The sequence below is a fragment of the Gopherus flavomarginatus genome, chromosome 1 (genome assembly GCF_025201925.1).
Source record: "Gopherus flavomarginatus isolate rGopFla2 chromosome 1, rGopFla2.mat.asm, whole genome shotgun sequence".
NCBI classification, from domain to species: Eukaryota; Metazoa; Chordata; order Testudines; family Testudinidae; genus Gopherus; species Gopherus flavomarginatus.
The window spans coordinates 290151048-290178347 of record NC_066617.1 but is presented as its reverse complement, the minus strand read 5'-3'; the positions used below and the strand labels follow the sequence as shown (position 1 = coordinate 290178347).

General features: G+C 41.4%; 1 protein-coding gene across 14 annotated transcripts in view; it reads right to left on the bottom strand.

The window, feature by feature from the left end:
• MYCBP2 (MYC binding protein 2) overlaps nt 1-27300 on the bottom strand; it is a 445111-nt gene that overhangs the window by 335666 nt on the left and 82145 nt on the right. For all 14 annotated transcript variants that reach the window (XM_050946493.1, XM_050946502.1, XM_050946519.1 and 11 more), the window contains exons 5-11: nt 22841-23037; nt 20443-20685; nt 20074-20145; nt 17951-18047; nt 14144-14217; nt 11258-11396; nt 10328-10404 (exon numbers count right to left, since the gene is read on the bottom strand). In XM_050946493.1, coding sequence (XP_050802450.1) covers nt 10328-10404; nt 11258-11396; nt 14144-14217; nt 17951-18047; nt 20074-20145; nt 20443-20685; nt 22841-23037 — 899 coding nt within the window. The remainder of the gene's footprint in view (nt 1-10327; nt 10405-11257; nt 11397-14143; nt 14218-17950; nt 18048-20073; nt 20146-20442; nt 20686-22840; nt 23038-27300) is intronic.

The following is a 27300-nucleotide window of genomic DNA, read 5'->3' as shown; positions in this document are numbered from 1 at the left end:
AAAAAAAAACAGATAAATATGCCACCTGATTCAGATGAAACTCAGATCACCCTAGAAAAAACTTTCGCTGTGGCCGAAGCATTATTTGCCCTTGAAGAAATGCATGTAAGAAGGGCCCACCATCGGGGCCTGCAACTGACCCAGCCTCCTTGCAAATGTAATGGTTATCAAGAATGCAGTTTTCGGAGACAGGAGGGGCAGTGGACAGGATGCAAGCAGCTGAAATGGAAGGCCAATTAGAGCCACCAGAACCGCATTTGGGTCCCACAACTGGACTGGCTCTCGGACCTGATGATGTAAGTGGAAAAGCCCTTTCAGAAATCTTAGTGTGAAAGTAGAATGAATTATATTGTAAAAATAAGAATGGATTAAAGAAATGTTGTATGTAACTTTAAGCAGAAATAAGAAATGTTGAAATACAGGTGCCAGGAAAAGAAACATTAGGCATAAACAATGGTGCTAATGGCAAAACATTAACAGAAGATCGGTAATAGTAAGGAAATAAGATATGCACGCCTAGCCCAGGTAAACTTATCAGATTTTGCTTCCTTTGTTATCTTGTTACGTTCTCGCCTTTTTATCTGTATAAATAAGATAGTTTATGTCTTGCATGGTGCTCACATTTATCTGGATGTTATTAGCAGAGCGCTGTGCTAATAAAACAGAGTGGTCTGACAAACTGTGAGTCCTAAGTCTAACTCTGACAATTTGGAGGTTCCACCAAGATGGCAACCATCTTCACTGGGGCTGTGTGATTCCTGACCATTTTTGTAGGACGACCATGGCAGCTGGCACCTGGGCATTTGGCCCGAGCGGTCCTCCATCAGAACGGAAAGGTGCACGACCACAGTGAAGTCTACGCCATAGATCCTGTTGGTTCCCACTCTGTTCTGATAGGGATCCCAGGATCTGACATCAGGAATCTGGTCAGGTAATTATTTCTGTTTTGTCCGGACTGCGGACTGTCCTGTCTCTGTGTCTATCCGTCCTCCTGTGGAGTGTTTGAGTCTGGGTGCTGTCTCCGTCCGGGGATCGGCCGACCAAGGGGTTTCTGTCCCCGCGGTCTGAGTGAGTGGAATCTGCACAATCGCAGCCGCACCGCATTTTGGGTAAAACCCTTGGTGTGAAAGCAAGGACGACTGAGACAGTAGCCTGTGGGCTCCTTTTGTGTGTTGCACCGGGCATCGCTCTGACGAACCCAAATTTCCTTCTTGTGCGATTGGTGTGTGAAGTCCTCCTGTATGGGTAACCAGACATCTAAGTCGGGACAGTTCCCTAAACGAACGCCAGCTCATTTTATGTATTTAGGATGGGTTCGGACTCCTGTAGGAAGGGTCCGGACTCCTGTACATTTCTGGAAAAATGGTCTAGGCTAACTCAGGGGGATCCCAAAACTTAGTGGCCACTGTTAAAATCTTGGAACAAAGACTGAGTGGAGGTCTTAAAGGACAAACTCGGCCAACCTAAAACCAAGTTGGCTAAAGGACAGGTTGATTGTTTCATGCAGTGGTGGGAAGAGGCAAATCATAGGTGGACAAAATCAAAACTTGCCTCTCTCAATTATTCAAATAATAAGTTAAAAGCTTTATTAAAAGCCTCCTCTCCCACCACCAGACTCCCCTTTACCCCGTTCTCCAAACCCTGGATGGATTCCAACCCCCTTCATATTCCCATCTCATTGTAAAAAGGACAAAAAGCCCCTTGTTCTGTTCCCCTTTGTTGTCTGCCTCAAAAACTGATTCTTTAGTGTTCCACTAATAATTCAGCAAGGAGGGTGGGCTCCTTAACTAGCCCCCACCCTTCCTGGTCTCTTATCTTGAACATTTCTTTCAAAATTGTGAAGTGACCACAACAGCACTCTCAAATGGTTCACTGGAAAAAGCAGGATCGGGCCCAGACAAGCAGGCAAGCAACAGATAAAGAAACAGGTTGAAAGCCCTAAGGGAATAGTGTCAGGAGTAAGAAAAGCAGTAAGTGCAGGCATGAACCCCTGGAACAATACTTAAAATGGTGAAATCTGAGGTGATAAAGGTGTCATTTTGGGACATAAACAAGTGATTTAAGGAAAGAGAGTGAAAAGTTAACTCTACAGAGGCTGGAGAGAATTAAGCAGTTAAACTGTGTGAAAATGTTAAAAAAGGACCATGTTAAAGAGAAAGAATTCTTGGTTTCTTTGCAGCCATTCTGAAGGGAAAATGGGCCCTTTTCCAGAAGAATGCCTGTAAATAATCCAAATATATATACAGCTATGTAAAAACAAAGCAGTGTAAAGGAATGTTAAGGAAAAGAAAATGTGTATGTATCTATTTGTCTGTGAAAATATGTAAAGTTCTAAGAATCTAAACCAGCACATCTGGTTTGTAAAACTCCTGTTTTGTAGGTGTAAGATAAATTGATTTTGTTTTTGTTTTTAATGCCACTACAAATTCATTTGACTCTTTTTTAATTCAAAGTTGCAAAACTGACAGACCTTTTTGCAAGACACAGGTAATTAGTGTTGTTTGGCTTTGGGATTTAGCATTTAAACCCTTAACGGGTAACTTGATTCTTTACAAAATTAAAATGTTTTTTAAATAAAGACCAAGTCATGGCTGCAATAAGGCAGTCAAAATCAGGAGAATAGGTAGAGATTCTGGAGTCTTGTTTGTTTGTTTGTTGGGTTTTTTTTGGTAACAATAGCAGATAAGAGCTGTAATGAAAGAATAAGAAATTAATAGTGACCCTCTGAAGCAACAGCAGAGGTGAGGTGCACAAAACAAGAAGAAGCAATGTTAAAAACTACACAGAGCCATTTTAAGGCTCAGTGTAATCAGATTGTTACTTTGATAAGAGTACATGAAAACTCTGTAAGAACAAAAGAAACAGTTACACCTTATGTAAAAATTAATATGGTTAATGTTTTTAAAAAGTTGTAGTACAGAAAGAATGTGCATTTTCCCTAGGACATGTGCAGTGTATATTGTAGAAAGGGGTAAAAAAAATGCAAATGAAACGTGCTGCTGAATTAAAATTCTATTAGGGCTCCAAAAAGAGCAGCAATAGGCTGTGTTTTCTTTTTCAGATCCCTGTGTGTTAAGACAGAGTCTCTGAGCTCTGCTGATGGCTTTGAATCCAAAAGCCAAGCCTGTGTTGATGCAAATTACCAAACTGATAAAGAAAGGTGAGAACTGCCAGCACAAAAGAAGCTGCAAATAACATACCTGGTCAGCAAACAAATTGCCTATATAAAAGGCATGGTATAACAAGATACCTTTAATAGATTTGATGCTAATGTTATTGTTAATATTAAACATTAAAATAAATTTTATGTTAGTAAGTACCCGTGTAACAACTTGTAGTGTGTATGATTTTTGGAAGAATCCTTTAAAGTAATATGGTAATGATGCTTCTCAGCTATTACCTGTGAATAAACTTAAAGCTTAACACAGCAGGAAAACCATTACAAACTTGGTCTGCTATATAAGAGGAAAAACTTGAGGTACACCACCTCATGAATTTAATAACTAAACAGTGGAATAATTTCCGCATAACCCTTAAAAAGTAGAACCCATTAAAACCTGGCCTGCCTATACAACAAAAAACACAAGAAAATATGGGGGTAATTCCTCTGTTTTGCCTGCAATCAGCAAGGGTATTTGTAAAAGAAAGGAATCTTAAGTAATAATCAATGCCACCCCAAAAGGGGTAGAAAAATGTTATTTTTGTCTTTCAGATAATCCAAAGTACTGTATAATGGGCTATGTGTATGTGTTAATTCTTGGGGAAAAGTGTTTAAAAAGTTTTAGCAACCCACCAGAAGACAAATGTAAATGTAATTTAAGTACTGTGTTTACCAATAATCACATTTACTATTTGCCACAACAACAACAAAAGACTCTCAGCTTACTGTAAGCACTGATTTAGCTGAGTTCTCTATCAATCTTGGCACTGAATGGCAAACAGTTACCAATCATCTGTTAAAAGGTAAAAAGGTAACATAGTTCCTAGAAAAAAAAATGTGGAAAACTGAGCCATTCATATTATACACACAAATGGGGACATGTTAAGAATTGCCACTGCAGAAAAACATAACAGCTTACCATTGGTATAACATTTTCTGGATGGTTTCCCACAACTACTGGCATACTAATGTTACTACCCCTAATTGTGTTTTTGGTTTTAAATTGTATGTGTTTAATTGAAATGTTTAAAACATGCTGGTGGATAAAACAAATGTGTGCAAAGCTAAAGCCACAGGCCCAAATCACCTCCCAGTATTTTCTATTATGTGGACTAAATAAGAAGTGACACTGGCGATTAATAATCTTAGTGTCAAAAGGGGGATATGTAGGAGCAGGATTTTATAATGTCCCATAAGAATTAAAGTATAATTTGATTTCATCCTGCCAGCCACCTTTTTTAAATAGCAGAAATAAATGACCCTCTGGGACTATAAGATTCTGTTTTCCCCATATGCATTACAAATTGGGCCCTCTCTAACTCTAAGATTTAAGTAGTAAGAGACAGGATTCTCTATTGTGTCTATGTTAAGTAAATTAGAGAAACATTGAAGGCCTGGGTCTCAATATAAATTGTCTTGGTTATTAATTGTAAAACTTAGCAAGGTTTAATTTGCAATGCCTTTTTGTTCGATATAAAATACTGCTGTTTGTATTCTCAATCTGTTTGTGTAAATGTGGAATGCACGTATCAGGAAAAGATAAGGTGTGAAGGCCATTGTTATAGCCAGAGTCAAGGCAGAAGTAGTAAAGAGACTTAAAGATCATCAAAGAATTATCAGGCACTGCTTACTAGCCAGATGGCTGTTAAACTGTCTGGCATTGCAGAGTGGATACATGCTTCGCAGTGTAAGAATGCACCACCCCTAGCAAACCAATCACCACCTCAGGACCACGCAGAGTCAATTTTGACTCCAGAAGACGACGTAGAGGAACAGCCTGCAATACCTTACAGTCTACGTTCTCCTAAGGGTTGCCAGAAGCAGACGACAACCAAAAGCAAGGCCCAAGAAGAAGCAGTAGCGAGCCCAGCACCTGCTGCCTGGTGGACGTAAAACCATGACTGCGGTTCCCTCAGTTAAGGTTGTCAGAACCAGAAGGGACCTGTCTCCAACATGCGCCTCTGGTGACGCCTGTTCCTCAGCTGCTGGTGTCTTAAGGTCTGGGGAATCCACAATGACAATTCTTTTATCCAGCAGCAAGTGTGGATAGCTCAGACCCCTAATATTTCTGAATGTTGGGTCTGCAGCCACATCCCAGCCCACTCAAGCTGGTGTTCCTGTCCTGGCTATCTCACTCAATTCCTCAGACCTCACTGGAGGACCTCATCCGTTTAACACAATATGGAACAGCAATGACACCTGGGAAGAGACCATTGGCAGTTCCTTTATCCCACTTGGGGGAGTAATACACCATGCAAAAAGGCTCCTGAGGTTACAAGCAGTAGTTAAAATAATGGCAAATAAAATTGGAGAAAGTTTAGAAGCCCTGGTCAAAGAAACATGGGCAATCTGACAGATGGCCCTTCAAAACCATCAGGCATTGAACATAGTGCCGGCAGCCAAAGGAGGGTACTGTGCTCTCATTGGAAAACACCACCAATGAGGTAACAGACTGCGCTAGCCACTTAGAACAAATCGCATATCTTCCCCATAAAGAGCCAAGTTCTTTATGGAAGTGGCTAAGTAACCTGTTCAATTTCTCTGGTATAAGAAACTGGTTGTTTCAGGGATCCCTGACTATCCTGTTTGGAATCCTAATAATTTTTGTATGTTTTCAGTCAGTCTCCTGTTGTATCCAAAATTGTGTAAGGCATGCCACAGAGGTGACTGCCCCAGAACAGAGTGATAATATGATGATTTTGAATATCACTGATGAACAAAGAGATAAAGAACGGTTAATATGTGGAACCCAGTAAAATGTTGGTCATGGCAAAAGCTTGACCAAAAGGAGGGATTGTGAAAGTAGAATGAATTATATTGTAAAAATAAGAAGGGATTCAAGAAATGTTGTATGTACCTTTAAGCAGAAATAAGAAATGTTGAAATACAGGTGCCAGGAAAAGAAACATTAGGCATAAACAATGGTGCTAATGGCGAAACGTTAACAGAAGATCGGTAATAGTTAGTAAGGAAATAAGATATGCATGCCTAGCCCAGGTAAACTTATCAGATTCTGCTTCCTTTGTTACCTTGTTAAGTTCTCGCCCTTTTATCTGTATAAATAAGATAATGTGAGCACCATGCAAGACGCAAACTATCTGGATGTTTCTAAAGATGCAGTAGATACTCCAAGTCCCTGTTGATTGGGTCCCACAGACAAAGAACCGCACCAAGAACCTCTTCCACTTCACTAAGCAGGCTCTCTTTGCAGAGGACTTCCTATTGTTGAGTCGGACTTGCTGGACAGCCGCCAAGCACTACTCTACCTCTTCATTCAGCCATGCAGCAGCCACACCATGAGGTGCATGGAGCTGATCACAGGATGGAGGGTGTGGCCATGGTTCTGAGTGAGCAGGTCAGGACAGAGAGGAAGCAGTACAGGAGCCTGAACAAGGAGGTATGTGAACCAGCGCTGTTTCAGCCACACTGGAGCAATTAGGATGAGCTTGCCCCAATCCATCTTGAGCTTGAGGCTAACCAGAGGAATGATCAGAATCAGAATAGGGAGAAAGGTGTACAACAGAGTTGACTATGTGCTACATTGGAAAGCATCAGAGGGAGCCCAGGCTGAGCCCTCTACCCCCACCCTAGAACAGAATAGGCAGCACTTTCTGTTTTTCCTCATCACAAACAGATCAATCGTGGGGATATCCCACATCGCAAAGACAACCTGGAGGACTCTCGCTGTCAGGGACCGCTCATGGAGAAAAACCTACTGAAATGGTTCGCAAGACAATTCTGCATCTCCAGCAAGTGGACTGCTAGTGCAGTGATGTCTTCTTCGATGCAGAATTGCCCCAGGTAGATGGCCTCTGGGCAGAGTAACCTGGAAAGTGCTCCTCCTTGTTTTTTCACATAGTACATCGCAGTAGCATTATCGGGGAGTATGTGAACCACTATGTGTCTGATACAGTCCCGGAAGGGACAATATACATTGTGGATGTCCCAAATGTTGATATGAAATGAAGTTTCCTGTTCCAACCCCAGGCTCTGCACACACTGAGTCCAGATGCATTCCCCTCCCCCACTCCAAACCCAAAAGGGAGGCATCAGTGACCAATAGCTTGGTTGGAGAGGGCTGAGTGAAGGGGACTCCTCAGTACACATTGCTCAGAGATGCCAAACAGCTCAAGCAGTCTATGACTAGTGGAGGAACACAAACTAATCTATCCAGAGAACGTAAGGCAGGACAGTAGACCATCCTGAGACCACATACGAAGAGGGTGAAGGAACAACTTGACAACTAGACCACCTATGTCCCAATGGGCTCAGAGACATCCTAACTGTCGTGGAGGGCTGAGATTGCAGATCAAGGCAGAGCTGTTGAATTGCCTGGAAGCAGCTGGTTGGAGGAACGTTCTTGACCTCATGGAATCTAACAGGGCCCCAGTGAACTCAATTTTCTGAGTGGGAGCAAATTATGACTTTCTGGCATTTAAAATGAGCCCCACTTGGTACAGCACAGACAACATGGTGACGCTGGCAAGAACCTCCTCTCTAGAGCCGCCCCTCAGTAACCAATTGTTGAGGTACAGGAGAATATGGATTTCTTTCCTCCTGAGATATGCCATGATCACAGCAACGTATTTAGTGAAAAGTCGGGGGCAGAAGAGAGGCTAAATGTTCTTCTACCACAAATGAAGAAAGTTTCCTGTGGCTCATGAGCCTCTTCAGAGAGGTACCTGCCCCAGAACAAGAGACAGCAGCACTCTCCAAGCCCAAGGGTGCTCTCTAGGTCAAGGAGAGTCTCAGTACCAAATCATGTCACATGGCCTATTCAAGCAGGTTCAAACTACCTCACCGAAACCAGAACTCTGATCTTAGGGAAATAAAATATCTCCCTAAACTGTTCAATATGAACAGGAGTGAAAAAAAACTGAACAGTTGTCCAAACTGGGGAAATTAAAATAGGTAAGACACAAGGTCAGACAAACAGTAACCAAGATAAAATGTTTTCCCCAGCTGACTTTTCCAGTTAGACCACAGACACCAGCTAATATGCAGTGTATCTCTGAGGAAAGTGAAAATAGGAACGTTAGCTCAGCTCATTGGAAACTAACCACAAGGAATAGGCTTAAGCCAACTGAGGGTACAAGAGAAAGCCATCAGGTTTAAACTCTAAATATACAGCAACAAGCAACCTGTTAAGAACTTGTGGAGAACCACACAGCATAAAGAAAGTTTGTAGAAGTATCTAGTGTTTGCAGATAAAAAAATTAAACAACTGCTTATTTGCACAAGACAAACTTCACAATAAGGTTGATTTTAGACATACAATTTGAACTAAACTGTTCTCATGGAGTTCCTCAGGATTCCCATTTAAAAATACCAGCCTCTTTAGAAGTTAGTATTCCAACAAAAAATATGCATTGATATTGCTTCCTTAAAAGGGCACTGACAAGGTACAAAAAAATTGAACTATTCACATTGAAATCCATTTTGAGTTACTAAATTTTACAAATTATTAAGTAAACAAAAAAGCTTTTTAAAACTGAAGAGAATTTTTCAAATTTAATTCACTTTTCACCATCTGTGGTATTTCTTTTCCTCACTTCACCCAATTTGGATTGAAGATAAACTGATCACTGTGATACCACACAAGAAATAAAAAGTAAAACTATTTAAAGTAGTGTATGGAATTCCACCATTACAAAACTGTTTCAAAATCCTGTCTATTAAAAAACCTGCTTTCGTTCACATGTAAAAAAGATTCATGAAATTATGTCTAAGCTTATTGAGTGAGACTCACCAGTCCAGAAAGCATTTGGACAAAGCTCTGCTAACCAATTTAGTGGTGAAAAGGACGTTACACAGACCTTCCACACTGGGAAGCATTTGATCCCCTGTATGCTTTGTAATCTCTCCTCCACCCCTACCCAACCCTTTTACTGGTAAACACAAAACCTAATTTATGACATAAAAATAAAATTTGATAGTACGGCTAAAAAAGTACATTTAGGGTCTAAAGACTGTTTCTTAGCTACTCATTAGGAAAAATGTCAAACTTATAAGCAAGAATTTAAAAAAAATCTGTTTACAATTACTATGCAACACTATAACTCAGTGGCTCTCAACCCACGGTCCAATTAGCAGATAGCTATGACTCAGTTGTGTGCTACAAAAACCTCAAAATTTGTGGCTCTAATATGAAAGGGGGTGGGGCTGGCTAAGGGGGGGGAACAGCATCAGGCAGCCTGCTGGAGCACTCCTGCCAGCATGGGGCCAGTGAGTGCCAAGGGGAGCAGAGTGTGGGATAGTGAGTCTCTGGGCAGGTTGCAGGGAGAGGGCATTCTGGGCAGTGAGGCGGTGGAGGGCACTGGGAACTAAGGGTTTGTTGCAGTGCTACAGCAGCCCCATGTTTTAGGTGTGCAGCAGGAGCAGAGTCCGGCTGCCCAGCCCCACATCCAGGGCTCCGCTCCTGGACCCACTCTGTGGAGGAGTCTCTGGGCAGGGGGCGCTGGGGATAGGGAACTCTGGGGAGCTTGTGGGGCGAGGGATGATGTGGTTCTCAACCTGCAGCCCACTTAACACACTGTGGGCTGCATATGCAACTCACAATGATAAATATGTTGAGAACCACTGCTGTAACTAATAGTGCTACCTCCGTTAAAGCAACTGAATCATTTTATGGCCCTTTCCTCTGTACCCCAGCAATAACTCTAGACATTCCTTTGGATTCTAGCTGAGGAGCCCTTTTCATTTAGAAAAGCCAGAAGCTGCTTTAACACTGAGATTAAGTAGATGACAAAGTTAGAGAGTAAATTTTAAGGCAAGTTTTGTATACATTCTACTATGCAGACATACTGAGTAAGAACATATAGGTTTTACTTGTAATTTCGTACTTAATTGTGGATATATGATATTTGGTTAATAAAAGAATAATCCAGTAATTTTTGTTGCTATAAATTTGTTTAGGAGAACGTCATAAAAAATTAAATTGCTATATGAACACTACTTAATCTTATTGGTTTGTCTTTTCTACATCATAGTGAAAGCAAATATATAAAAACTATAGCCAACTGCCAATGCACAATAGCATAATATATTTTTAGAAGCAGAAATGAATCTTTTTTTCCAAAACCAATATATCAAATCTAATTTCCATAACAAGATCTGGTAGCATATTATTTATGCAATTTAATATCAATAATGAAATATTTCTAATACCTTTCCATTAGCAGTTTTCATTAGTGCAAATTCTCTTCCTGCACCAAGAACGGCTGATTCTTCATCGAACCCTGTACCTGAGAGCACAAGATGTAAATTAGATATGCAAATTTATATGTAGTTAGTTTTAAAGATTTTTTTTTCCCTTATGTGTCTCATCCTGCATGGCTGAAGTAGAAGCAGATTTTGTGATTGATGTCAATTGACAATACGATCAATACCTCATAAAAACATTAGTTCAGGAAAGCTCTTTCAACGTGAACTAATCCAAGTGAAATGAAATTTCAAGTTTACAATTATACCTCTAATTATAGAAAAAAAATCAGAGCTAAAGTAAAATATATTTTCCATGAACATTTTCACAAAGTATACCTTCAATTACTTTCACTACAATGGGAAAGTTCTAAATCAATTCCAAAAGGACAGCTATGTTTTACTTTAAATCCAAATGGATTCCAAGTGTAGAGGCATGGATAGTGTTATTTTAAACAACAATCCTTTTTTACATAGGATAAAGCTGATTGCTACAAACCAAGATGTGTATGGGTTTAAGAACTACGAAGGTCCATGTTAGTAGTCATCAGTATACTTGTAATGGAGCCACAGACCATGGAATGGGGTGGGAGTACGGGGGAGAGGGAGCATGGCACTAGAGTGAGATTGGAGAGAAGCAAGCAGGGAATGGGGCATTGGAGGCAGCGCAGGAGGCATGGTCTCGGGGAAAAGAAACGGGGCAGGATCTTGGAGAAGGGGCAGCCCGAGGGGCGGTTCAGGTGCCAGTGGCCCCTCCACTTTTAGGGAGCTTCCACCACTCCTGAATGGAGCTGCTCCCCTTTCTTGTTCACTTTTATTTGTTTGAATTACAATACCAAGTTTGTACTATAAACTACTTATAATGTTGAAAGACGACATAACAAAATGAAGCCTTACTGATAATGTGCAACTCTTTCTCCAGATCAAATAATGAGATACCACAGGCATGTAAGCACTTTCTAGCAAGTTTAAGCTGCAGTTCTTGTTGCAATACTGGTTCCGTACTTGTTGCAAATATTCGAACTACAAAGCCATCCTGTAACAAATAAAATACCCATTTAAACCATTAAACAAACATTTTAGTTCGTTTTTGTGGCACAAGTAATCTCACCCTGCAAAGAGTACACTGGGCATCTCCAGTCATCCTTTAAAACAAATCAGCAGGTAACACACTGATAAAATTATGGGGTTTTTTTAGGATAGAAAAATGACTAATAATTGGTGAAAGAGTGTAAAAAGAATAAAAGACAAGTAAAATGTTTTAGAGACAGACAGACCTGAAGAGATAGACCTAAAAAAGGTACTTTTTCAAACATATGACGACTTCTGCTTCAAATGTATTAAAAAACAAATCAAGAGACACAAATTATTGAAACTCATAAAACCGTGGCACACGTTGTCTTTTAATGTTTATTCACTCAGCAGTATTTTTACTGGTTATCTTAGAATAGGGTATGGATGTTTTGTTTCTTCCGTGCTGCAAAAGTCATGCTGACCAATTTTTAGTCTTGGCAGCTTCACAGTGTATGTTTACTAAAAGGCTTTAAGTAAACATTTTCTGGTTCATTTCATAACAGCTAAGTAGTAAGCGTGCTTAAGAAAAGCAACAAAATGGTCAGAGTCTGATACTTCTCTTGCTACAAATACCTTAACACTGTCAGACAATAGAAAACACATACTTTTACGCTAACATGAAAACTGTAACATGACTTTTTGAGGTACTTTTGCAACTGTTGTCCATAGGCATTTCAGGATATATATTACCTATCTTAACAGATCTGTGTGCGCCCCTCAAATAGAAATGAATCAAAGTTAGAATCAAAACTGATCTATTTGTGTCACAACCTATGCAATTGGGTTTTCCCCTCATATCAACTTCATTTTTCTTCTTAATAGCAAAACAGCCTACAAGGAAAGAGAAATGTTAGATAAGAATCGGGGAACAGACTACACTGACATGAGAGATTAAAAGAATGTAGCTGTTGAAGACAACATGTATTCAACAAGCTATCCTACTCCAATTTTCAGCCGCTAAAAAAGTTCAGCGGTGCATTCAAAGAGTCAGGTCAATCTGTGCAATGTGAAGTTCAATCCGTTCTTCCATTTTTACCGCTGAAAATGGGGGGGGGGGGATTAAAAGCATTACTTTTTTAAAAAAAAAACTTGAAAATTAGAAGGTGTTTTAAAATATAATGATAAAGTAGAGTATTAGATGAGTTTCCTCAGTTGCCATTTGGAAAAGATCACACACAAAATTTAAATATGGTACAAACTATTCCACATGAACACTACCATCAAGAACTTGGCATAGCAAAAAAACAAAAACAAAAACAAAAAAAACCCCAAAAGACACCCTATCGCATAAATACACAAAACAGATCTGAAATAGAATCCCATAGTCAAACCTCCCCAAACTTTGAGGAAGTTCGTCTTTGTATCTAGGTCCAGACTTCACATCTCCAGATTCTTGATAACGGATTGAAACAAGGCCACTAAATCACACAAACAGCATTTCACTTTAGGGAAGTTTGGATTCAATGTTAATCACAGATTAGAATTTTACACCTACAAAATGTGTTTCTATAGTATCTGTAGGTATATCCAAACTCAAATGTAGTTTGCCAAGTGTGTGGAGAAGAATGGTTTTACTAATAGTTTTACAAAGTATAGCAATGCTAAAGGCCTTTTAAAAAAAAAAAAGAATAAACTGTATAGAAAATCCATAAGAGTAGGTAACTTAATGCCTTGCAGCCAACCACTTTACCAACATCAGAAGGTTATACCTCAAAACCCAAAGAAAGGAAGTATAAGGACCACATTTTACAGATGAGAACCTGAAGGAAAGGTTAAATGAACTGCAACCGTTACACAGAAATCCATGGCAGAGTCAGCAAGAGAACACCTAGATGACTTAAAACATTGCTTAACTCATTTTTCACAAGATAAACCTTTTCCATATTAAGAGCAGGCCCTGCTGAAAGGTCTCACCCAGAGGACTGAATCAATGAATTTGTGTAGGGGGCTTTAAAAACCAAATGTTTGTTTACAGTGTTTAATTTTACTATAGGATGAGCAGCCAATCATGGTTTTGCTATTAGATTGTTTCCCTTTCTCCTGCCAAGCAAGACAATGCTGCCTCTAATGAAATTAACAATTATCCATCATTTCTTCAACAACAGAACATGAAACCTGATACCACTCCCAAATGTCACACTGGAATTCAATCCAGGACATTAAGTGTACCATTTTTTCCTACCTTATCTGAAGGAAACCTGTTTTTAAAAGAAATACATGGAAATCATCATAAAGTGAAAAAACTACAAAAGGGACAATAGTTAAAGTATGCCCCTTTAAGCCTCAGTGTTCTTTTGAAACAGAACATGCTTTACTGAAAAGCATCACTCAAATTACCTTGAAAATATACTCATATACAGCATGACCTAATGGCAAGGAATTCCAGCCAGCCACATTGCAACAAACAAAATCAAAACTATTCAGCCTACAAAATCTCATGCACAGAAGCAGAGCTACCAAACCGATTGTAAAATATACATCTGAAAAGGATGTTTGCCACAACTGAAGATGAAGTAGTATGAAAGCTAAGCTCTTGACAGATGCCTGGTAATTTTTCATTTTCTCTAGCTACGTATTTTTCCCTTTATCTACGCTAGCCAAAAGGAGTCCCTCGTTTTATCTGGAAGACACTCACTTAGTTCAGTGACATTTTTGTTGGCTGAAAAAAAAACACACACAAAACGTCTACTCTAGACATTGAATACTTACATCTCTAGAAGCTGCTATCTGATTAATATACTCCCCATCGGTGAAAAGGATGTTCTGCCCTTCCGTGTGGCAATCTGTGTAGGAAGGAAAAAATTAAATATTCTGCATTAATTCACCTCAATTGAAGACATTCTATTCTGTACCTTTGCCAAAGCACTACAACTGGTGTTAAAATGACTGCCTAAAAAACAATCATATTTAAGAGCCCATTTTCGCAGAATACAAACTAGACTTTTTACATGTTGTTCCTTACTAGGATTTTTCTTTCCAACAAATTTTCTTTTCATGTTTTAATACATGAAACTTCCCCCCAAAAATGTAATGTTTACTACTATCTTTTTCTATAATTATTAAACCATACAGTATCTGGAGCAAAGGGAGTTTCCACACTACTAAATGCTTAGCACAAGAGCAGTCTATATGTGATGGGTAACCCAGACTACAAGTTTAAAATCTAACATGTTGTCTATTACGGATATAATCTTGCAATTTTAAGTAAAAACATTTTATTGGAGCCAGTAGCTTTAAGGAGAAGGCCACTCAACTAGATTTTTTTTTTAAATTGGTATTTGTAGCACAATTAAGGTTGCCTGACACTTCCCATTGTAATACCCTGGTTTTAGTTGTTTATATGTTGGTCAATCTTTACCCATTTGAGCTAAAAAAATTTATGCCAAGTGTTTGCCTCAGGCTGTGGTCATGAAGTCACCTTGTCCTTGAGAACTGTGTGTAAGGAGGCTCTGCCATCAGAGCCTGCAACTCACACATACTCCTTGTGGATGTTAACACAATCAGGTATGCAGTTTTCTGACACAAAACCAGAAAGGGACAAGATTCCAGGGGATCGAACAGAGGTCCCATTAACGCTCCTAGGACCACAGTAATGTCCCGCAAAGGAACTGGCTCTTGGACGGGAGGATGGAGATGAAGAAGCTCTTTTAAGAATCTTGTTACCATGGTATTGGAGAAGACTGACCTTCCTTGAATAGGTACTGAAATACCCATATTGCTGCGAGATGCACTGTTAATGAGCCAAACGCAAGTCCCAATGACTAAGGGCAGCAAGTACTCCAAGATGTTCTGGATAGAAGTCGGCATCAGTTGAACTCCAAAGGCTAATGACCACACTGAAAATCGCTTCCATTTCGCTGAACAGGCCGTTCTGGTAGAGGGTTTTCTATTGTTGGGTAGGACCTGCTGAACAGCCACCAAACACTGCGCTTCCTCCTCATTTAGCCATGAAGCAGCCATGCTGTTAGTTGCTGGGAGCTGAGGATGGGATCCAAGGTATGGCCATAATACTTAGTAATTAGGTCAGGATGGAGAGGAAGCAGGATGGGAGGCTGAACTGATAGTGCAAGAAGGTCAGGCAACCAGCACTCCTCAGCCACACCAGGACAATGAGAAAGAACATGGCACGGCCCACCTTCAGCTTGAGGATGACATGTGGGATGATCAGGATCAGGTCAAAAGCTTAGAGGAGAGCTGACTGCCAGCTGAGATGGAAAGCACTGGACAGGGAGCCTGGACAGAGGACCCTTCAAGAGCAGAACAGATGACATTTCCTGTTGTCCCTCATAGCAAACATATCAATTGTTGGGATGCCCAAAAGCTGCAAAGATGACCCAGAAAACACTAGTCTTCAGAGATCACTTGTGACTCAGTGAAAAAAATTCCTGCTGAGGTGGTCTGAGAGATGATTCTGGACCCTGGAGAAATGACTGGATAATGGAGTAATGCTCTCCTAAATGTAGAACTGCCACAACATAACTACCTCATGGCAGAGCATCCAGGAGTATGCGCCCCATTCCTTGTTCACATAATACACTGCGGTGAAAGTTTTGATAAGTATGTGAACCACTGAGACCCTGATACGGCCCAATAAAGTGTGACGTGCACTGTAGATGCCCGAATGCGGATATGCAGAGAGAAAAGTCTTACTCCAACCAGAGACCTTGAACTTTCAGTGACCCCAGGTCCCCAATCCCTCAGGAGGGGGGTCGGTGACAACAGAGCTGGTTGATAAGGGGTAGTCCAAAGGAACACTCTGGCAAATGTTCTCTGGAAGCATCCACCATTGCAAGGAGTCCAGGAACAGTCGAGGAAGGCAGGCCAACCTGTCCAGGGGGTGAAGAGTCCGATGGTAAACCGTCCTGAGCCACATTTGGACGGGATGAAGACAATCTTGCAAAGCTGACCACCAGCGTGCAAGCAGACATGTGGCCCGGAGAATTGTATGGGAAGGCTGAGACAGCAGACTGATTCAAAGATGAAGCTGGTGAATCACCAGAAAATGGTCAGTCAGTTGGCAGAAATGGTCTCGAACTCAGAGTCTATTCCAGCCCCAATGAACCTGATTATCTGAGTGGGAACCAAGGTTGATTTCTTAATGTTTAGGATGAGATCCAGACGATCGAGCAAGCGCAGTGAAGTGGCAACATGAAAAATTTCCTTTCTTGATCTGCCCCACAATAACCAATCATACAGATATGGAAAGATATGGATTCCTTTCTTCCTAAGATGTGCTGTCATGACAACCATGCATTTGGTAGAAACCCAAGGGGTAGAAGATAGGCCAAATGGAAGCACCATGTAGTGAAAATGAAGCTCTGCTACAATAAAATCAAAAGAATTTTCTATGGCTTTAAAAAATAGTCACATGAAAGTAGGTATCCTGAAGTTCCTGGGCAGCAAACCAGTCATTCAGAGACAACGCGGGGAAGACAGTCAATAAAATGAGCATTCAGAATCTCATAGATATGATATATTTGTTGAGGAGGCAAAGACAGAGAATGGATCCTCCCTTGCATTGGGAACCACAAAGTACTGGGAATAGAAGCCATGACTCCAGTGTCCCAACAGAACCTTCCCCACCGCTCCCAAAGCCAGCAGAGGGCAAACCTGCTTGACAAGCAGTATCTTGTGAGAGGATCCATGAAAGATGGGTGGAAAGGGATGGACAGGAACTAGATGGCATAGCAGTCTGCTGGTGCTTAGGATCCTGTTAGTGATGACAGCACCCCAAGCATTGTGAAAGCACAACAGCCAATTCGAACACTTATCTGAACCAAGCAGTCAATATGGGCACTTGGGACATGCAAAGGGAGGGTGTGTAGACTGGATGAACACTAGACCAGACTGCCTTCTCCTATGGGATCTATACCATTATCTGAGTAGTCCCGCTGTCTCTGGGGCAGGAAAGGCTGCCCAAATATGTCCTGTGAATAACACTGCTGCTGATCTTGATCACCGTAGTGGCACTGTTATACTGCCAGCTTACACAAGCTCAAGGAATGTAGGGTAGCCATAGAATCCTTGAAGAAGTGCAGAGTGTCATCTTTCTTGTTTGAAAATATCACTTGGCCATTGAAGGGCAAATCTTCTATGTCCTGCTACACATCATGAGTAATGCCCAAATTCTGCAGCCAGGAAGCCCTTCCTACTGACATCGCACTGTCCACATTGGCAGTCAGGTCAGTGTAACTTACATCACTCGGGGAGGGGGGTAGCTTATTCACACCTCTGAGCGACAATACTTATACCAAAATAAGTTGTAGTGTGTGTGCTCAGCCTTGGAGTTATGCTCTAGTTTCACCAAGCTGGTGGAACAGATGTAGGAATGTCTGGGTGAAATATAATGGCCGAAGTTATTTAGAGGTCAGACTTGGTGACAACGATCCTTTCTTACCTTAAAATCCATGAATTACTTCTCTGTCAGAGCCCTTTTCTGTTGATCTTTAGGGTATTGTGTGAAAGCTCTCTTAAAAATTATTCCTACCACTCTTGGTAATGTCTAGAATTTCATACCTGGTAAAGTGACTGTACCATCTTGTTCCAAGGTTTCAGGGTTTATTCTTATGGCTGTCGTACTGTGATTGTTCACATCTCTATACAACAAATAACTCTGGTAAATTGAAAAAAAAAGACAGAATGAAAGTATAATCTTCATGAACACTTGAAAAGGAATATTGTCAAACTGAAAGTCATTTACTTTTTTTATCTTTAGCTATTTGTTTTCAAAAACAGATTTTTCTCATCTTCAGGTTCACAACTTATTCTCTATGCTAATTCTAATACAAACTGAAAGTTGAATGCACTCTGGAATTCCTACTTCCTTGTGCACCAGTACGGTGACATTGTACTCTGGAAGCCACGTGCTCCCCCTCTAGTATTCTCTGTCTTCATAGGAATAAGATGCAATTACAATAGCAATTACCATATCAACTGTTCATATCTGCATATTAGAGACATGAATGTAGCTGTATTAAAAAGTTAATAGAATTTTTGAGTGTTGTTTATGGTTATGTATTCCTATTTATACCACAGTGGCACCTACTAGGTAAAAAGAGTGTGTGTGTGTGGGTCACTGTATTTCTTTTCTCCTCAAGCACTACAGTGAAGATTTCTCCAAAAAGGACATAGTAATTCTACTGACAGCAACCCCAAAACACATGGTTACAGCCAATAGTTTGTGGTCACATTCCTCCTCTCCTCTCAACCATTGCAGGCTGTGTGAGGGAGATGCTTCACAACTATAGATTTCATCCTCCATGGTTTCCCTAAGAACAGCATCTCTTCACCTCCTAGAGAAGCCCTGTACATAGCACTAGTCCAAGTATAGAGCACTTCTGCGGCGTGCCCATGGACCATCCTATACACATATGTACTCTCCCAGGCTGGATCACAAGTTTCTTCAGATGCCAACTTGGGAGGTTTGAGTAGTACAAATATGAAATATAGACAACACTGTCTATGGCAGGGGTCAGCAACCTCTGGCACACGGCTTGCCAGAGTAAGCACCATGGGGGGCTGAGCCCGTTTATTTACCTGCCATGTCGGCAGGTTCAGACGATCGCAGCTCCCACAGGCTGTGGTTCGCCATCCCAGGCCAATGGGGGCTGCGGGAAGTGGCGCAGGCCAAGGGATGTGCTGGCCACAGCTTCCCGTCGCCCCCATTGGCCTGGAGGGGCAAACCGTGGCCAGTGGGAGCTGCAATCGGCCAAACCTGTCGAAGAGGTAGGAAAACAAACTGGCCCATCCTGCCAGGGTGCTTACCCTGGTGAGCCACGTGTCACAGGTTGCCGACCCTTGGTCTATGGAAAAGAAATGTAGAAATAGTGAAGACTGTGCTGACCACATTCCTCCGCAATAGACAGAAAAATCCTACAAATGGAAAACATCTTCCTGCATTGATATTTTGTGTTAATACATATTTTGATAATATATTTGTTAAGATGTTAAAAGATGCTGCACCATACAAATGGAATAAATTTAATGTATTTTTAATAGAAGTATTTAATTTAAAAGATGTAAGACTGAGTAAATAAGCAATTTCACAAAGCGGTAAGGAAATCACTGGATTATTTGAGCTCAAAATGATGAAGACATAATAAATCTTGTTAAGAATATAGTTCAAAAATAAAGGAAGAAGTAAAACAGTACTGAAAGAAAACCTACTGGTAACTAAACATGCAATTTTTGGTTATATTAGAAATAGTAATTGAGCTTTCAATACAATAGTCTAAAACAGTGTTGTACTGCTATATAACTGTAAAGCCGTGCTTTTAATATTTTTTCGCTTTATTGCCTAAATTTATTATTAAGTTTTATTACAGAATTCAGAAACAAGACAGTGTAAGATCTTCAAATTCTTGAGATATTGCAGTATAGTCTGCCTACAGCAGACATTATATTATCCCTTTTCTATCTGCCAGCATAAAAAAGGAAAAAGAAAAAAAAAACGAAAGAGAAGAAAGATGTCCCCCCTATCCACAACAGAATTTTTAACTACACTGGACTGGCTTTATTACATTACAGCCAGATAGAAAGGAACAATGGAATACTTGTATAAAGCTGTCCTAAACTGTGCTACATTTGAATTAAATATTAAGTTATTTCTTTTATGTTTTTTATTTTATGTATTCTCCTACCTGAGCATACCCTAACCAAGACTTTTTTTCTTTTCTGTTTTTGATGCGGGATGTAGAATTGTATATATGACCCTGTAAGGTAACAAAAAAGTTATTTTGACAATTGTTAGAATGACAGTTTTATAGTTAATCTTTTATCATCTAGAAACATTATCTTCTACAGTGATGAGAAATGAGAAATGAATAGAATAAGAAATGAGAAGCCGGTGAACAAAACATTACAAGAATTTTAAAATCAATATATTTAAAAAATAATTATCATCAGTATTACTAAGTTACAAGACAATCTAAAAGTCAAGCAAGATACCATAAAATGTCATTTAGATTAAATTTTCAACTGCTATCATGAGTTTTCAGGAGTCACATTACCCTCACTGTCCCACTGTAGCCAGAGCCAATTTTGTAAAGTCCATCTTTGCATAAAAGGTACAGGAAGAAACCATCATTCTGAAGTAGACAATGGTCATCTTCATCTACAGAAATTTCTTTCAGTGGCCACTTGTGCATCAGGGCTGCTTTCTTTATTCCATTACTGAACCAGTCCTGGATTTGGATTTTGCCCACCAGAACTGCCTGTACACTCCGCTGAAGAGAGTTTAAGATAGTTGGCACCTAAACGGTAAAAAAAAACCTATGAGATGGTACAAAACATTACAGTTTAAGCAACAAATAGAGGTGAAAATAAAGCTTTAGTCACTAATCCTGGCTTTGAAAAAGTTAGAGACACAATGTGGGTGAGGTAATATTTTATTGTAACAACTTCAGCTGGTGAGAGACACAAGTTGGTCCAATGAGAGACATGACCTCATGCACCTTCTCTCTCTCATATCCTTGGGCCGACACAGCTACAACTACACTGCATATCTGAAAACGCTGTTTTGCTAAAATTTAAGCCTTAATTTATGCTTTCATTCTTACTAATGAGAAATACATGAAAAGAGGTACGATTTACTTCCTACAAACTCCAACTGATTCACTCCATAATATGCATGGCAATCCAAAATGGATCTCTTCTTCTCTATCTCAAAACTGATTTAAAGAGTGAATGAAGCCAGTAAATTTGAATGTATTTCTGTTTGGCCTATCGATTTTTTGGTTATACAACTTAATTCAAAAACAAAACACAAAACTTCAGAGCCTACAACTCTCCTCACTCAGTTCTTGTTCAGCCAATCATGAAGACAAAACAAGTTTGTTTGCATTTTACAGGAGATAATGCTGCCCTCTTCTTATTTACAATGTCACCAGAAACTGAGAACAGGCATTTGCACGGCACTTTTGTAACCAGCATTGCAAGAAGTTTACATGCCAGATATGTTAAACATTTGTATGTCCCTTCATGCTTCAGCCACCATTCCAGAGGACATGCTTCCATGCTGATGACGCTCGTTAAAAAAATGTGTTAATTAAATTTGTGACTGAACTCCTTGGGGGAGAACTGCTCTGTTTTATCCTCATTCTGTCATATATTTCATGTTATAGCAGTCTCGGATAATGACCCAGCACATGTTCATTTTAAGAACAGTTTCATTGCAGATTTCACAAAATGCAAAGAAGGTACCAATGCGATGTTTCTGAACAGATAGCTACAGCACTTGACCCAAGGTTTAAGAATCTGAAGTACCTTCCAAAATCTTAGGGGGATGAGGTGTGGAACATCGCTTTCAAAAAAGTCTTAAAAAAGCAACACTCCAATGCAGAAACTACAGAACCTGAATCACCAAAAAAGAAAATCAACCTTCTGCTGGTGGCATCTGACTCAGATAATAGATATAAACATGCAGTGGTCCACACTGCTTTGGATTTTCACAGAGCAGAACCCATCAGCATGGATGCATGCCCTCTAGAATGGTGGTTAAAGCATGAAGGGACATATGAATCTTTAGCGCATGTGGCATGTAAATATTTTGCGATGCCAACTACAACAGTGTCTTGCGAACATCTGTTCTCACTTTCAGTTGACACTGTAAACAAGAGTGGGCACATTATCTCCTGCAAATGTAAACAAACTTATTTGTCTAAGTGATTGGCTGGACAAGAAGTAGGACTGAATGGACTTGCCGGCTTGAAAATTTTACATTGTTTTATTTTTGAAAGTTTTATTTTTACATAATTCTACATTTGTAAGGTCAACTTTCTGGATAAAAAGATTGCACTACAGTACTTGCATCAGGTGAACTGAAAAGTATTATTTTTTTTTCTTTACAGTGCAAATACTTGTAATAAAAAATAAATATAAAGGGAGCATCGTACACTTTGTATTCTATGACAGGTTTCAGAGTAGCAGCTGTGTTAAACTTGTAAATTTGTTAGTCTCTAAGGTGCTACAAGTACTCTTGTTCTTTTTGCGGATACAGACTAACATGGCTGCTATGCTGAAACCTGTCATTATGCAAGGCACTGCATTTACCCGTTTGGAGTGGAAATCCATCAACTTCATGAAAAAACTTGAATAAATTTGTTAGTCTCTAAGGTGCCACAAGTACTCTTGTTCTTTCTGTATTTTATGTTGTAATTGATAACAATATATTTGAAAATGTAGAAAACATCCAAATATATTTATAATAAATTTCAATTGGTGTTCTATTATTGTTTAACAGTGCGATTAAAACGCCAGTTAACTGTGAATAATTTTTTTAATCGCATGGTTAATTGCAATTAATATTTTTAATCGCTTGACAGTCCTAATTTCTGTATTAGAATGCTTCCAGGACTCACACATATGACCAACCAAAATTCTTGATGTAAAATAGATTTAGTACAACACCTGAATAGTCTGACAAGCATGACTGCCATTATTGGTGAGAATAGCAGAGACTGCCTGCAGTGTTCTTCCTGTTTCTCCCCAGGCAGCTACCAAACTGAACAGGCAAGCGCAGGAAAGTGCTGTCAAAGATTGTCCAGTACTGTCATTCACTCCAGTACTACGAACAGTTATTTCCAGAAGAAGCTGGAAGAGAGACTCTGTGAATAAAATATAACAATTACATAGGCATAACAAATCACCAAATCATACTAAGCAATTTTCCAATTATGTAAAATCAGTTAATTAAAATTTAAGAGATGCAGTATATGCATCACTCCCCTGCACATTTTGAGTTATTTTTATCCTACATTAAGTTATTTAACTGAAAATTATGTTTGGTCATCTGCATTTCATAGCAACATAATTATTAAAAATTAAGTAAATTAACCGATTAAACCAACACATACATCCACACAAGATTCATCTCACATGACTTGTCATCCAAATTTAATACCAAAACATGCTTAGACTCCTCTGTCATGTTTAAATCCTTTTCAGTTACAACATATACACATGACACATACACATTAATTCCTCACAGTCACACTTCAGTGCACAGACTTAACTCTGATGTCAGGTAGCTTAATCTAATTACATACATATGTCTGGCACCAAGTAACGTATAAACTTCTTTGCTATCTCTACCTTCAACAACCCAACAAATAGTTCTCCCCTGCAGAGGATTGTGGAAAAAACGGTTACCTACCATTCATAACTGTTGTTTTTCAAAATATATGTTGCTCGTGTTCATTCCATTCTAGGTCTGCGCGCGCCAACATGCACGGTCAGAGATTTTTGTCTTAGCAGTACCCGTAGGGTCGGCTGTGGCGTCCTCTACAATGCCAAGCTCGTGCAGCGGTACACAGGTGGCACCGACCCTACATCCACTCAGTTCCTTCTTGCTGGCAACTCCGACAGAGGAGGAGGAGGGTGGGTAATAGAATGGACACGAGAAACATCTTGAAGAACTAGTTATGAAAGGTAGGTACGTAATAGTTTTTTCTTCTTCAAGTGCTTGCTCATATCGATTCTATTCTAGGTGACTCACGAGCAGTAACCTCAGAGATGGCTCACAGACCACAGTCTTGCAACTTGCAGTACAGTTCTGCCACAGGCCGCGTCATCTCAAACTTGCTGGTTAAGTACATAATAAGATGCAAACATGTGAACAGACTACCAAATAGCAGCTAGACAGATTTCTTGAATCAGCACTTATGACAGGAAGGTTGCTGATGATGCCTGCGCTCTAGTCAACTGAGCCATCATGATACTCAGTGGAGGCACCTTTTGCCAGCTCGTAACACTAGCAGATGCAGGCCGTGATCTAAGACAAGATTTTCTGGGAAGACAGTGGCAATCCTCCATTCTGTCTGCAACAGTAACAACTGCATTGACTTACAGAATGGTCTTGTGCTACCAATGTAGAAGGCCAGTGCCCATCTGACATCCAGGTTATGGAGCCTGTGCTCCTTGTCTGTGTTATGAGGCTGAGGACAGAAAACCGGTAAGTAAATATCTTGACCAGTGTGAAAACTGGGAGACAACCTTGGGCAGAAAGCCCAGGTGCAGATGCAGCTGGACCTTGTCCTTTTAAAAATCCATATAAGGCAGCTCTAACAAAAGTGCCCCAATCTTGGACATCCTACAAGCCAAGGTTATAGTGACCAACTAAACCATCCAAGAAAGAAGCAGGAAGCAATGGGTTTGATTGGGGGGGGAAAGGGGGGCACATGAGCCTTGAGTGTCCCAGATTCAGGTCCCAAGGGGGAACCAGATCCCAAACATACAGGTAGAGACACTCCAGACCTTTCAAGAACTGCTCCACCATAGGATGGGCAAAGACTATCCTGCCTTGAAACAGAGGATGGAGCACCGAAATGTCTGCCAGGTGTACCCTGACCAAAGAAAGCGACAGGCCCTGTAGCTTAAGGTGCAGTAAATAGTCTAGGATGACCTGCAGCGGGGCCTCTGCAGTGCGAATGTGTCGATCCGAGGCCCAGCACATGAACCACTTCCACTTTGCCACGTAGGAAGCCCTGGTGGAGGGTTTTCTGCTGTCCAATAGGATCTGCTGGACAGCAGCAGAGCATTCCCACTCAGCTATAGAGTAGCCAAGCAGTTAGGTGCAGTGACATCAGGGTCAGATGCAGCAAATTGCCATGGTTCTGGGACAGCAGATCCCTCTAACGAGGCAGCTGCAGCAGGGTGGCTGCTGAAAGACTCATTAGCATGCCAAACCAGTGTTGATAAGGCCACGCTGTCTTGTTTCACCTTGAGCAGGACCCTGTGTACTAACAGCACAGGTGGGAGGGTGTACATCAGCACTCCTGACCATGGAATCAAGGTGGTATCTTACAGGGAGCCTTTGCCCCTGCCCTGAAGAGACAAGAACACGTGGCACTTTCTGTTCTGCCTGAACAAGAACAGGTCCACCTGGGGAGTCCCCCACCTGCAGAAGATTAGGGTGACCACCTCCGGGTGGAGTGACCATTCATGATGAGATGAGAAGGTCCTGCTGAGGTGATCTGCCAGGAAGTTCTTGGTTTCAGGCAGATAGACAACTACCAGATGAATGGCATGGCGCCCACAGAAGTCCCAGAGGCTGAGCACTCCGCCCCGCAACAAAGCGCTGAAAACCTGTTGCCACTCTGCCTATTGATGCAATATATGCAGCGGTATTGTCCATCAGAACCTGCACCACCTTGCCTCTCAGGTGGGGTAAGAAAACCTGGCAGGCTAGGCGAACCTCTCTGAGCTCCCTGACATTGATGTGAAGGGCTAGATCGTTTAGTAGCCAGCAGCCCTGGGTGTTGAGCTTGCCCAGGTGGGCTCCCAAGCCCAGATCTGAAGTGTCCAAGACCAGAGTGAGCAACAGAGATGGGGTCACAAAGGGAACTCCTTGCAGCACCAACCTGGGATCCAGCCACAAGTCCAGGGACAAGAGAATGTGGCTCAGCACTGTGACCACTTGGTCCAGGGCATGTCTGCTGCGGAATTAGACCAAGGCAAACTACACCTGCAGAGACCTCAGATGAAGTCGGGCATGGCTGACCCATCAGTTGCAGGCACATGTGGGCCGTGGTAAGCAGGTGGCTCTTTACACGGTAGATCAGGTCCAACATGGCCTGAAAACGCACTTCCGGAAGAAAGGTCCTGGCCTGTGTGGAGTCAAGAACTGCTCCACTGAACAGTATGCATTGGACTGGCATTAACGTGGACTTGTGTGTTTATTAACAGGTCCAGGTTGCTGGAGGTGGACCGCATCAGATCGAGGTTTCTTTGCACCTGCTCCAGAGAGCTGCCCTTGATGAGCCAGTCGTCAAGATCTGAACCCGCGACATCTCAGGTAAGCCGCCTTCGGCGCCACGCATTTTGTGAACACCCTGGGAGCCAAGGACAGGACAAAGGTTAGCGTCGTGAACTGGAAGTGGCACCCGGCCACTATAAAATGCAGGAAACGCCTGTGACCCAGGAATATAGTGACATGAAAAAGTGTCCTTTAAGTTGAGAGCAGCGTACCTGTCCCCTCAGATTCAGGGAAGGGATAATAGAGGCCAAGGAGGTCATGCAGAACTTCAACTTCATAAAAGACTTGTTGAGGCCCCACAGGTCCAGGATGGGTCTGAGGCCTCCTTTGGCCTTCAAGATTAGGAAGAAGCAGGAGTAGAATCCTCTTCCTACCATGTTCTGAGGAACCTCCTTCATAGGCCCCAAGCCCAGGAGCTTCTCAATCTCCTGAGCAAGGAGTTGCTCATGAGAAGGGTCCCTGAAGAGGGATGGAGAAAGGAGCTGGGAGAGGAAGAGGCAGCCAAAAACTGCAGGGAGTAGCCCCGAGCTACTATATCCAAGACCGAGCAGTCCGACTTACCCTGCGACCAAGACGAGAGGTAGGGAGACGGGCGGTTAAGGAAAAGGAGGACAGGAGCTGGTTGGCTAACTGGGGCGCCGCTCTCAGGCACACCCTCAAAATGACCGCTTCTTCCCCCTAGATGTTTGGCAGGCCCAGGCTGGGTGGATGAACGGAAGGAGGAAGGGCGCTAGTGCTAAAACTGGCAACCCTTCTTATAGAGCCCTGATGGGGTTGTCAGGGTCTTGGCAGTGGAGGTGGTTGGAAGGGCTTCCTGGCTGATTGTGGCATGTGCATGCCCAAGCAGCCAAAGAGAGCTCTAGTATCCTTCAACCTGTGCAGCCTGGCAGCCATTTGCTTAGCAAAAAAAGATCAACTCCATCAAAGGGAAAGTCCTGAATCAAGGTCTGCCTCTCCTGGGAGAGGTCCACCGTTTGCAGCCAGTAGTTGCATCGCACGACCACCACCGATGCGACCACCCCATCCACTGAGTTTGCTGTGTCCCAAGCCATCTGCAGGGAGCATTTGGCTGCCACAGTACCCTCCTCTACCAGGGTGCCAAACTCCTGGGCCA